Source organism: Hipposideros armiger, unplaced genomic scaffold (assembly GCF_001890085.2).
Source record: "Hipposideros armiger isolate ML-2016 unplaced genomic scaffold, ASM189008v1 scaffold_28, whole genome shotgun sequence".
NCBI lineage: Eukaryota > Metazoa > Chordata > Mammalia > Chiroptera > Hipposideridae > Hipposideros > Hipposideros armiger.
In genome coordinates, this window is record NW_017731378.1 from 82,237 (window position 1) to 94,660 (window position 12,424).

Sequence of the window (12,424 nt, forward strand, 5' to 3'; positions counted from 1 at the left end):
ATTCCTGCCTCTCTTCTTGTCCTCCCCCATTGGCCCAGTCACCTTCCCGGGGACACAGTACTGGGCACCTGCTGTGGGCACTATGTATGTGGGTGGTGGTTCAAGTGCAGAGATAACAGAGACTCCTTCTAGAATCCCACAGTCCAAACGCCCACTCACTGCCCTGGCCCCAACAGCCCCCCAACTCACCTTCTTCATCACAGGATGGGCCTGCCTCCCGCACGCCTCGAAGAAGACGCACAGCAGCTGCAACACGGAGCTCCAAGCCGCATGGAATTTGTACGTCAGGCCCTCTTCCACTGCCCTGCCATGGGAGCAAGCAGTCGCGGCCGTGGTCACAACCCCTGGGCCCCAGCCAGGAAGTCAATGGCTGCCACCATGAGCTGTAGACCACCAGCTGGACAGTAAGGGCAGGGTTCCAGGGAAGGCCAAGGGGAGAACTAGCATTTATCAAGTGCCCACACTGCTCCCTGTGCTAAGAGTTTAATTTGTGTAATCCTCGCACTTAAAAGAAAAACCTGTGAGGTAGGTTATTTGTTCCATATTCAGATGGGGAAACTGAGGCTCAGGGAGATGAAATAACCTGTCAGGGTCATTCTGCTAGTGGCCGAACCGGGCCTCCAAAGCCCACGCATGTCATTGTCTCACGCTTTCTTGGCCTGACCTGAGGGGGGATGGCGGGGTAAGAACAGGTGGTCTGGGCGGGATGAGCAAGCTGCGCTAGGGGAGGGAGGGCCCAGCCGACTGCCCCTTCCAGCAGGGGTGCGCCTTGGTCGGCTCCCTCTCTCACAATCTAGGCCCCTGAGGGTATTAGGCAAGAATGGCCAACAGGGGTCAGTGTGGGGCAACGGGGGAGTTATGGGTGGGGACATTTCTAGTCCTGTTTCCCTACAACTTCATTCCCGATGTACCCACAGGAAATGGGTCTATCCCTCACAAGGAGCACCACCATTGGAGCTGAGCAGAGACCCAGAGAAGACATCAAGGATCCTAGCCCCTTTCCCAGGACCACTGAGTACGCTTGGTGCTGAGGCTCCTGACCGCCCGCTGGGAGGGTGAGGGTGGTCGGGGGCTGTGTCTGTGAATTGCTCTCTAGCAGGCAGGGAGCAGGTGGGCACGTGACTAAGGGTGGACTCTGTGGTCTGGCTGCCACTCACTAGCTGGGCGGCCTCAGCTTGCCTCTCTGGAAAATGGGGTCAGTACCCATTTCCTAGAACCATAGGGACTACTAGTCGTTTCCCTTTATTGAGTGCTTAACTACACGTCAGGTGCTGTTCTGAGCACTTTATATGTATTACCTCATTTCATCCTCGCCTCTGTCAGTCCCCTATGACTGATGAAGCCCCTGAGGCATTGAGAGGTGGAGGAACTTGTCCCAGATGATTGGCCCAAGTCCACATTCATGAGCAGCAGGCGAGAGCACCTGGAACGTGCTCAACCTGACAGCAGCTGCTCTGGCATTGTGCACACGGCCCAGAGTAAGCGACAAGTGGAGTGCTTGTCATCAGGCACTTTCTACAGGGTACACCCTATTCCTTCCTACTGCGGATGCTATGTTCTCACCTGAACATTTTGGCAACATACTGGCCAGGGCCTGAAGCTGAGGAGGTCACGGAGCCAATGTCGGCCATGTGGGGAGCGACACACTCCTTCAGGATCGCCTGCAAAAAGAGGCAGCAGCTGTCTGGTCCCAAGGCGCCCCCCAGTGCCACTCAGCCCCCCCAGGTTTCTGCTTCCTGGAGCTTCTAGAAAGCCTACTCTACCCCAATCCCAGAAGTGCGTCTCCAGGAGAGACTGGGCAGCTGGCAGAATCTCTTGTGCGCTCTGCTCCCCCAACTAAAGCTGAGGCTGGTGGGGGGCTAGGGGGATACAGTACCTGGAGACTCTGGGTAGCAGCTGTCACCACCTGTGAGTGGGGCGAGAGGAGGCAGGTCATCGCAGTTCCAAAAAAGCGAGGGACATGGCCCAGCCCCAGGTCCCGCTGTAGCCTATCAAGAGAAAAGACTTCTGTGGGGCCTGGCCCTGGGCCTTTAGGACCTGGATGGCCCAGGTCCAACAATAGTCACTGATCTGCAGGGCGCTACAGGGCCCTTCTGGTGGACAATTATTTAAAATGCTGTCACTCAAATAATAGCTACACGTGGTAAAAAACTCAAACAGGTCTTCAGGGTACAACATGCAGAGCACACCCTCCTTACCACACCTTTCTCCCAGACTGACCCGCGAATGCATTCCCAGGGGAAAAAATCAAAGTTAAGTTTCTCAAGTACTCTTCCAGACTATTTTTATGTGTACACAAACATAAAAAATAATAATAGTTGCTATCATTTATGTAATACTTATACAAGTGCCAAGCACTGATGTAACAACACGTTAATTCATTGAACCTTGTAAAAACTGAGATTAAGTCCTATTACAATTCCCATTTTATAGATGAGAAAACCGAGGCATAGAAAAGTCAAGTAACTTGCCCAAGGCCACCCAGCTAGTGGGAGGGAGGGGTCAGGATTCCCAACCTGGTTGGATCCAGAGTATGCAAATAATTACACCATCCACAGTGTGCTGCACCTGGCTTTTCCTCAGTATATCTTGGAGGTCTTTCCACATCAGCACGCACACATCTACTGCAATTATTTCTAACGGCTGCCTGGTATTTCACTGTTTGTATCTAACCAAGTCCCCTCCTAGGGCACGTTTAGGTTGTCTCTAGATTGCCATTATCTACGGTGCTACAAGCATCCTGGGACATACATCCTAGCACAACTGTGGGAGTTCTCCTGTAGGATAAATCCTGAGAAGCAGAGAACGAGGCTACTTCCTTGTTTTCCGGCACCACCAGGTGAAAGGCGGTTTGCTGCAGGAAGAAGGACGTGGGCCTGGCCGACCTGGGCTGCAGACCTGGCTGTGCTGCTTAGCAACCACGTGACCACCTGACTCGCAGTACTTCAGATTCTGGTTTATGCAATAGGCTAAGACCTTCCTCAGGGGGTGGTAGCAATCAGTGCGGGGAAACATGGATGCATGGCACCCAGCATGGTGCCTAGGGGAGCCCAGAGACCCTCCCTGCAGGTAAAGTGCAAATCACCAGTTGACACATTTATGTTCTTCTCAGCCTGCATTGGGAAACATGGAATTATCAAGAGGCTACTATTAAGTGGCCAACCTCAACTGTGAGTGTTATGACAGAGACACAAAGTAGGCACTAGATTTGGAGGACTAAGAATCCCAGAGGAGGGGACAGTTAATCCAGGTGGGGGTTGGCTAGAGCTGCAGAAAACGGGATAACATCCTCTCAAAAGGAAGCAAACTGCACAGGATGAGAGCTTGGGATGACAAGACTAGGACCCCACCCTGAGGGCAGTGCTCTCGGCCCATCCTCGCAGCTGGTTAGTCAGTACTCTGGCAGGAAAGGCATCAGCCTTGGCTAACATAGGCTGTGCTACCAGCCTGTGCCTCTTAAAAACAGGAGGTGATCCTCTGCACCCTCAACATGGACCTGCCGCCAACGCCAGGAAACTGACCCCCTCCCCAGCTGCCAGCTCATGTCCCTCCACCTCACCCTACCTGACCAGGTTGATGTGGGCTTTTTCCATGACCTTAAGCCAGGCCAGCAGGGGTTGTAAGTCATTCTCACTGGGAACATAGTCATACAAGGCCTAGAGGCAAGACAGAATAAGTAGGTGACTGAGCAAGTGCCTTCGGCAGCAGCCCAACGACAATAACCCCTTCTGTCCCCAGGCACCGGCATGTCCCGGCCCATTTAACCTTTCGCTGCAGACAGGGCCACCCCATTCCAAAACAGCCTGGCCCTCCACTGCCCAGCCTCACCGTGATGATCTGAGCATTGAGCTCCACTGGCAGGGTACCCGGGCCTGGCTTGGCATGGAAGAGGCTGTGAAAGGCTTGCATGGCACAGGCTGTCACCAGCTAGAGAGAACACACAGGCTTAGTGGAGACTGCAAAGCCCACAGCTGCCCTGGAGTCCTCAACCTCCCAATCCAGTGAGTGGGCTGGGGGGAGACCTGGGACTCCTGAACCTCAGACATGCTCCCCACACCTGGGCACTCAGAGGACTGTCACTTTAACAAGTTTTGGCAGCTGCCAAAGAAATTTTAAATGATTTAAACAAAGACAATGAACAAACATAAACAAGATGTTTTTAACATAATAGACTAAGAAAGCAAGCTATAAATGGTTTGCACACTATAATTATAGTTGGACTTTCATGTTTTTATGTGTTTTTCCAAAGAGAAAATTCTGAAAGGATACACAGCAAGTTATTCTAAGTGGCTTTTTCCTTTTAAATGATCATGTTATTTATATAATAAATATTTTTAAATATATTGGGTTGTCGGAAAAGCCATGACGCATTTTTGCAACAAAAAAACAGAAAAAAATACATCATGACTTTTCTGACAACCTAATATATGTGAACAAACACTACAAGAGAATTTAGAAAGATTAACAGAATTAATGCTAGGATGACAGAAATGCAGGGGATAGTTGTTATGTGTCTTTAAAGCCACTATACTGATTTGTTGAAAGCAAGAAAGCAAGAAAGGAGGGAGAGGGAGGGAGGGAGGGGAGGGGAGGAAAATTAACTGTGACTATGGCTGGAGTAGAGCTTAGGCAGGGAGAGGACTGACTGACACTGTACCAGGCCCACCACAGTCCTACCCTCACCCTGATCTCTGAGGCTAGCTCCTAACTGGACCAGGACCCTGAAGACAGCCCAGTCTGTCTAACACCGGGGATGAGATGGCACCCCGGTTGTAGCTAAGAGCAGATTCGGGGCAGGGAGATCCCAGATCCTGCTTATGGCCTGACCAGGGAGTTCCCCAAACTCCAGCATCATGGGCCTGGGGTCTGTAGCTGTGCATACCCCTCCCCGCCCCAATGCCCCTGCCTGTTGGCTCCCCAGCCTGAGCTCACCACATGGCTCAAGGTCATGACCCTGAGGAGAGTCTCACTGCAGCTTTTCACCATGCCTTCTGGGAAGCAGGGAAGCAAGTCCTTCAGCAGTGTCAGCATGTGCAGCGTGGTGGTGGCCTCCTTGGAGCCTGGCAGACAAAGGGGAGCTGAGACACCAGCCCACTCTGCAGCGGGCCCTGTCCTCCCTCGCCAGCCCCCACCCCACCCACTCTGCCCTCAGCCTGGCTCCCACCTCCAGACTTCTCAATCTCCTGGATGCAGAACTTCGCGGTGGAAATGGCAGCAGGGTGATGGGCAGGCGCCTTCTCACCAAACATGAATTCACTGCCCTTGAGGACTGAGCACACTCCATGCTGGGCAGCCTTCCGGATCTGAGGGGCAAGGAAAGGGGGCCAGGGCTGGGTCAGCATTCAACCAGCAGCTTGGGTGGTCGGCACACTGGCCCACCAACAATCGGTGTTTGCATTCCTCCCACGTGGCTGATGCTATGCCTAGGGCTTCACATGTAGACACCCGAGCTGTAGGGTGAGACAAACCTCAGCTCCAGCCCTCACTCTCCTCTTAACTCATCAAACAGCCCTAAGCAAGCCAAGCAACTTAATCTCTGAGCTTCCGTGTCCTCATGTTTACAACAGGGATTCATGCTCTCATTCAATCGTAGGCAATACCAAGTGTCCACCAAGCCATCACTGTTCTTAGTGCTGGCAGTGGGGTAGTGAACTGAGCAAATAACTCATGCTCCACTTGGGAGGCAGAAAATAAACAGCTGTACACCAGAAGGTAAAAGTACACCGCAGACAACAAAGCAGGGACTGTGGCTTTTTATACAGTGGTCAGAAAAGTATCCCTCCAGTGAAGTGACATTTCAGCAGAAATCCGATGTGAGGAAAGACGATGTGGATACCCAGGGAAAGAGGTACGAGCCACCTGGGATAACAGTGCCCAGCACAGAGTGATTACTAAGACTGTTATTACTATTACGTGCTCCCTGCCCTAAATTTCAGGAGGAAACAATGGCCAACTGCCACGACTAAGCATGTGCTATAAGCAGCAGCTGCACCAGGCCTGGAGGAACACCGGGGTCTCACCACACCCTCACAGCAAGGCTGGTATTATTACCCCTATTTTACAGCTGGAAACCGAGGCTCAGAGATCAAGTAACTTGCCCAAGGTAACACCACAAGCAGTGGGTCCAGTATCCAATTAAGGTCTGTGTGACTCCAAAGCCACCCTCCTGCCACTGTAACTAACATGTCACTGCCCAGCGAAGCAGCAAAGACTCAGAAGGGCCTGACAGTGAACATCCCCCCCTGTAGGAGACCTGACCCTCATGTTCTGAAGCTGAGCAGATGGGGCCTCAGAGGCAGGACGCAGGACCTCGGGCCAAGAGCCCAGGACTCCAGGAAAGCTCCCCGATCCCACTCAGATGGAACAGGCCAGCCCGGCTTCCTGGAGTGGCTGGCCCCCTCCTGTATTCTGGGGCCCTGCAGCCTTACCTTGGGCTTGGCATGCACAGTGAAGCTCAGCAGCCCGTGGTACACTTGCAGGGTCACGGGGTAGCCCCAGGCCTCCAGGTCCTGCTTTCGCAGAAGGGTGGCCAGGCACGAGAGGACCTTGAAGAGGAGAGTCAGAGTCTCTCAGCGCCACCCGCTTCAGCCAGGAGGGAAAAAAGCCTCACTAACCCCCCCCAAAATCCCAAAGGGATCAATCAGAAGGTCCATGGAGTGCCCACACCCCTCCTAGGGAGCAACCAAACTTTAGCCTAATCAGACGGGCCCTGGATGATGGTAGAGGCGAAACTGAGGCCCAACCACTAACCCATCGGAGGGCAGAGGTGGAGCCACTGCTGGCCTGGGCTGACATGATTTCCATGAAGGCTTTGGAAGTATCGGAGAACTTCTTAATGAGCACAGGGCTGGGAACTCTGTGGGGAGAGAACAGAGAAAGTCAGAACCCCAGAGGGGCCTCCGAGAGCAGGTGGTATAGCCCTGGCCCGGGTCTGAAGGAGGAAGCTGGATAGAGGGAGGCGGCACTGGCCCAGTCACAGAGAGCGAGCAGCAGTCAGGACAGGAACTCATCCTTCCTGACACCCGGTTCAGCGAGCTCGCCATGGCGCCTGAGCTCCCTGCCTCCCTCACCTCCACCACCCATTCTCTGTACTACCCACAAGATGGGCCCTTATAAACTGACCCCAATCCTCTCCCCACCTTTCCCCAGATATCCTGACACCAACACTCCACCCCATGCCTCCTGCCCGACTGTGCGAGGGCTGCCCCCGCTCCAGGCACCAGCACTCACACTATAACATCCTAAGCCATGCCCGAGCCTGGGACTGTAGGATGCCATCTGATACACCAGCATCTTTTCATTCTTTTAAACAACTCCCTTATCCTATTCCTCCCATCCGCACTCCCTTCCCCTCTGCACAGAGAGCCTTGGGGTTCAGAGAGGAGCCAGGACTCACCGCTTCAGGACAAGGTTCAGCAGGTAAGCAACAGCGGCCAGAGACTCCGGGGATTCCACCGCTTCCATCGTTGTCATCTAAAGGCCAGATCACGGGGTGTGAACAGGTGTCATGATGGGCAAATGGGGTGCTGTGGGCACCATGTGCCCAACAGAACAGTTATGATCAAGAACCCTGGTATCAAAGGCTCAAATCGCAGCTCTGCCACTGTGTGACTTTGGGCTAGCAACTTAGCCTTTCTGTGATTCTGTTTCCTCATTGTAAAACAGGGACAATAGTACCTACCTATAAGTTGTTGTGAGGGTTAATTGAATTAATATGTAATACCATTAAAATACTGCCTGGCACATAATAAAAACCTTGTAATGCTGTCTATTTTATTTCATTGTTCTACAGCAGATTGGCAAGCTTTATCTGTGAAGGGCCAGATAATAAATATTTCAGGCTTTGCAGGCCACATATGGTCTCTGTTGCATATTCTTCTTTACGTGTTTTAACAATCCTTTAAAAATGTGAAAACCACTCTTAAATCTCAGGCTACACAAAAACAGGTCATGGGGCAGATTATTCCTTTGGGCGTAATTTACCAATCCCATGCTATAGCAGTGGTTCCCAAATTACACCCTCTAAAATTATTGAGGGTTCCCCAAGGAGATTTTGGTTATGTAGGTTACACCTATTGATATTTACCATATCAAAAATTAAAACACAAAAATTTAAAACACAAGAATATGCGAGCACAATTCCATCAGCTGTCAAAGTAATGTCATCAGACATTGCATAACTTCTGGAAAATTCTATGATACACTCATGAGAGAGTGAGGGTGAAACAGGTAAATGGTGTTCCTGTATTATTATGGAAATAATTTTGACCTACTCAACGCCCCCCCCCCCGGAAAAGGGTCTTGGGGACCCCTCCCCTCAGACTACATTTTAAAAACCATTTTTCTAGAGGCTATTCAGCTTCATAGATCAAGAAGAAAAAAAACAGAGTAGAGAATTTTTGTTTGACACAAATGAATGCAGCAAATACCACCAAGCTTACCAAGCCACCAGAGGATGACTGAAGGACTTTTGCCTGTTCAAGGATGTCCTTCTCTCCTCACATGCGAGGGGCACCTGTCTTCTCTCTATGGCCTGAATAGCTTGCTGCTCTGAACACCCACCCCCAAGTCACTTCCACTACTCACCAGTGCTGCAAAGTACTCAGTCTCCGTCTCCTTCCCTCCCTGGGAACGAATCACCTCGGTGACAGCAGCCAGAACAGCACAGATCTGCACATGAAGGAGCAGGCATCTATGACATCTATTTTTAGACCTAACCCCAACCCTGGGTTGCCTGTTTTCCTTGTTCCTTCACAAATTACTCTCCTGACAGCCCAGAGACAGACAAGATGAGCAGCATTCAGAGCCAGACGTACACACCACAGACCCCAGCACACAGAACTCTCAGAACACGTTTGCCAGAATTCCATCTCTAGGTCGCTGTCACATACAGAAATACCTGCACAAATGTGCCAGCATTTATGTACAAGTGTGTTAATCGCAGCAACAAATTGGAACAACCAAGCAGTCAACAACAGGAGATTAAATATTATAGAATAAATAATGATAAGATTCATATATTATGTAACTACTGAAAACAAGAACTATGTATATTAACATGTTCAAAAAAGTTGCAGAACACTGTATATAAAATATAATCATGTTTTAGTTAACCAAAACAAAATGTAGATAAAAAATATAGCAAAAATTCTAAAGCAGTAACGTTGACAAAAGGCTACTGAGCACTTGAAATGTGGCTAGTGTGACTGAGGAACTTAATCTTTAATTCTAAAATTTTAATTAAATTTAAAAACAAATACTTGATCCAGTTATTAGAAAACAGATTTAGAACAGCTTGGGTATATGAATCTACCTTCCCAACTGTAAGTTTTATGAACGCTAAATACAAATCAAATATTTTCAATGAAGATCCAACTGGAGATGGTAAGGGTAAAATGCACACTAGATTTTGAAGACTTAGTATGATAAAAAAAATGCAGAACATCTCATTATTGTTTTTTATATTGATTATATGTTGAAATAATTTTTGGATATATTGAGTTAAATAAAATATATTAAGATTAATTTCACCTGCTTTCTACTTTTTTTTTTTTTAACATGGCCACTAGAAGATTTAAAATTATATACATGGCTTGCATTCCATCTCTGTTGGACAGAGGTGGTCTAGGTAGGTACACAATGACCCATTAACAGTGGCTACCACGAAGAAGTTAAGTTGGGAGAACAACTTTCACGTTTTTTCCTACTTTGGTACCATTTATAATTTTGACATTTTTCATTTAAATAATGAAAAAAAATATAAATATACAGAATTGAAAAATATAAACTAAAACAAGTAAATTTAGTTGTTAGATAAAACATTTTCTAACCACTGTTACTCAGCATTACTCGACAAGAGTTTCTTAAAAATATTCTATGTAAAAAGTGCTATGCTAGGTACTGTTGAAGAGGAATGTTTGCAAAATATTTTTACCCTGAAGGACTGACTGTACACTTGAGCAGGGGAGATGTTGTCAGAAAAGCAGAAAGTGGAATCTGCCCTAGGAGAGGTAATAAGATAAGCAGGGGAGGTACAGTGGGTAAGAGAGGTGAGGCATCATCCAGAAATACCAGCTGCTGTCATCCGACAGCAGTCAGGCGACATGGAATAAGCCTGATTCAGGCCCCTCTTCACTATCCCACGCCCTCCTGACCCTCCCTTCCCACTACCTCCTTGTGGGCAGCAGAGTTGGACTCCCAGAAGCGCTGCACTTTGCTGAAGGTGACATTAGTGCAGTCGGAGAGGCCGCTCAGGAAGGTGGCTGAGGACTTCTCGGTGAGAGCTGGCGCCTCTTCTTCTTCTTCCATGGCCGTCTCAGGGGCTTCGCTTTTGCCCAGGCGCAGGGATCCTGACTGCAACTCATTATGCAACTTTACAGCATCGACTGTCAGGTCGCTCTTCCCTGAAAACCGGAGGCACAAGGTAAGACCACCCCCTACTTCTACCCGAACCTCCTTGGCCGAGAGAAAAAGAACCAACCACCCCTACAAAATGAGCCGGCAGAGTCCCGGCCCCTAACCCGAGAGGCTGAATTCTGAACACGGTCTTCCCCATCAGCCGACAGTACTCCTAGAAGTTAGAAAACCCAGAGAGGTTCGGAACCCTCCAGGTAAAATTTTCTGCTTCCCTGTCCTGATGGCATGAGCGCCGGTGGGAGTCGGCTGGGGGCTGCATTCGGGGAACAGGGGGAATAAATGAAGGTGAAAACCGTACTGTGGACTCAGTTTTCGCATCTGTTAAATGGAGAGGGGACTTTACAGTAGGCTCTAGACCTGACATTCTAAGAGATGAAAGGTCCAATGCCTGGGCCTGAGAGGCCCAGACCCATGCAGACCCAGACACGCCCAGAACCCCACCGCCGACCATGCCCGGGTCTCGATCCTACCACCTGAGGGCCGGCTGAAGAAGCGGCTGCGGGCGGCCTGGCGGTGGCGGCAGATGGCGGGGTTGCTGTCGCTGCTATGGCCTTTCTTCCAGCGTTTCAACTTAGCGGAGGCACCGGAGGGCAACTTCCCGGAGCGACCCATGTCTACTAAGCTTGAAAGACCTGCTTCCAGAGACTCAGAAACACGCGCAGAACCCACATGGGTCCCCAACCCCCGTCATTTCCTCTTCCTCTGGCGCCACTTCCGGACTCGAGTCCGTTGCCTGGCAAAATAGTCAACTTCCGGTTTTACATTTCTTCTAGGTTCAAGATCGGGAGGGGCTTGGAGGAGATCTGTTGCTAGGAAGAAAGTTGTGCTAGGCAGTCCCAGGAGCTACTACTCCAGGTCCACGGTTCTTGGCCACAGGACTGAGCTTTGTAAAACTGGAATTCCTTTACAGGTTAAACACACAAACAAACACACATTTGTTATTTTTGAAAATCTATTTTCAAAAGTTAAGCATAGAAACAAATTTATATGAAAGAGTCGAAATCAGGCCAGACCAGAAAGAATGAAAATCCATTAAGTCTGAAAAGAGAAAAAAGCATTGAGTATGCTCTAAACCCACTTAGCTATTTTCATTTATTACTCAGGATACCCAATTGCTAAGCTATCCTCGCCTCATGACAGGGTAGTCTCAATCCACTCTTGTTAATCTCCTGTACCAATTCCACTTCAGAACCAGCAACCAATCCAGAACTGATTCCCAATCCCCTCCAACCCTCCCCCAAATCCTTTAGACAGAACCCAAACCTTACAAAAGAGCTTGCTTCCCCTCTCTTGGGAGGAAGTCCCTTCCTCACTTCAAATCAGTAAATCTGATTTTGTCAGACTAAGGTTTGATCTTGGTGATTTGGGCTGATTAGGCTTTGAAGATTCATTTTTACATTTTTTTAAAGCTGTCGTTGATAAGACACTTCGATAAGTCAACCTTCTAAATGAAGAAGAAGTCGACAAAGTTTTTTTTGTTTTTGTTTTTTTTAAAGATTTTGTTGGGGAATTGGGGGAGGGGAGCAGACAAGTTGCTGTTCTTTGGTTCTTCAGTCTAGTTGTGGAGGACTGCCTCACTGGCCCATGTTGGTATTATCATTGCACTCTTCCCCGGGTGAGGCAGATCAGTCGTCGGTCTCTGGACGGCCGCTCACAGTGGCTCTTGGCAGCTCACACGGGCTGCTGCCCGCTCACACTGGCTGCTGCCCACACACGGTACCTTATGGCAGCCCACTGCAGCAGGGGCTTCAGCCTATGCCATCGCCTGCGATTCACGGCAGCCCAGCTCCAGGTTGAGCTGTTGTTCACCATCTTAGCTGTAGAGGGTGCAGGGTCACTGGCCCTCATGTGGGATCCGAACTGGGGTCCTGCTGCTCAGAGCTGGTGTCCCAAGCCAGCTGTTAACCAACGCACCACTCGGCCAGCCCTCAACAAAGTTTTTACATCCCACTTCTTTCACTGGATACAGTGTGAATTTTACCCCTCGCTATGATCTAAATGTTTGTGT

General features: G+C 49.6%; 1 protein-coding gene across 3 annotated transcripts in view; it reads right to left on the minus strand.

Moving 5' to 3' along the window:
- Positions 1-11,099, minus strand: part of RRP12 (ribosomal RNA processing 12 homolog) — a 26,385-nt gene extending 15,286 nt beyond the window's left edge. For 2 of the 3 annotated variants that reach the window (XR_002123260.1, XM_019636512.1), the window contains exons 1-13: positions 10,887-11,099; positions 10,171-10,403; positions 8,587-8,670; positions 7,397-7,473; positions 6,751-6,856; positions 6,429-6,545; positions 5,165-5,303; positions 4,933-5,060; positions 3,829-3,927; positions 3,565-3,656; positions 1,877-1,988; positions 1,564-1,661; positions 190-304 (exon numbers count right to left, since the gene is read on the minus strand). Coding sequence is in view for 2 of the 3 variants with exons in the window: in XM_019636512.1 (XP_019492057.1) it covers positions 190-304; positions 1,564-1,661; positions 1,877-1,988; positions 3,565-3,656; positions 3,829-3,927; positions 4,933-5,060; positions 5,165-5,303; positions 6,429-6,545; positions 6,751-6,856; positions 7,397-7,473; positions 8,587-8,670; positions 10,171-10,403; positions 10,887-11,028 (1,542 nt within the window). In the remaining variant the exon portion in view is untranslated. The remainder of the gene's footprint in view (positions 1-189; positions 305-1,563; positions 1,662-1,876; positions 1,989-3,564; positions 3,657-3,828; positions 3,928-4,932; positions 5,061-5,164; positions 5,304-6,428; positions 6,546-6,750; positions 6,857-7,396; positions 7,474-8,586; positions 8,671-10,170; positions 10,404-10,886) is intronic. The other variant, XM_019636513.1, reaches the window with a different exon arrangement.
- Between the last annotated feature and the right edge of the window lie 1,325 nt (positions 11,100-12,424).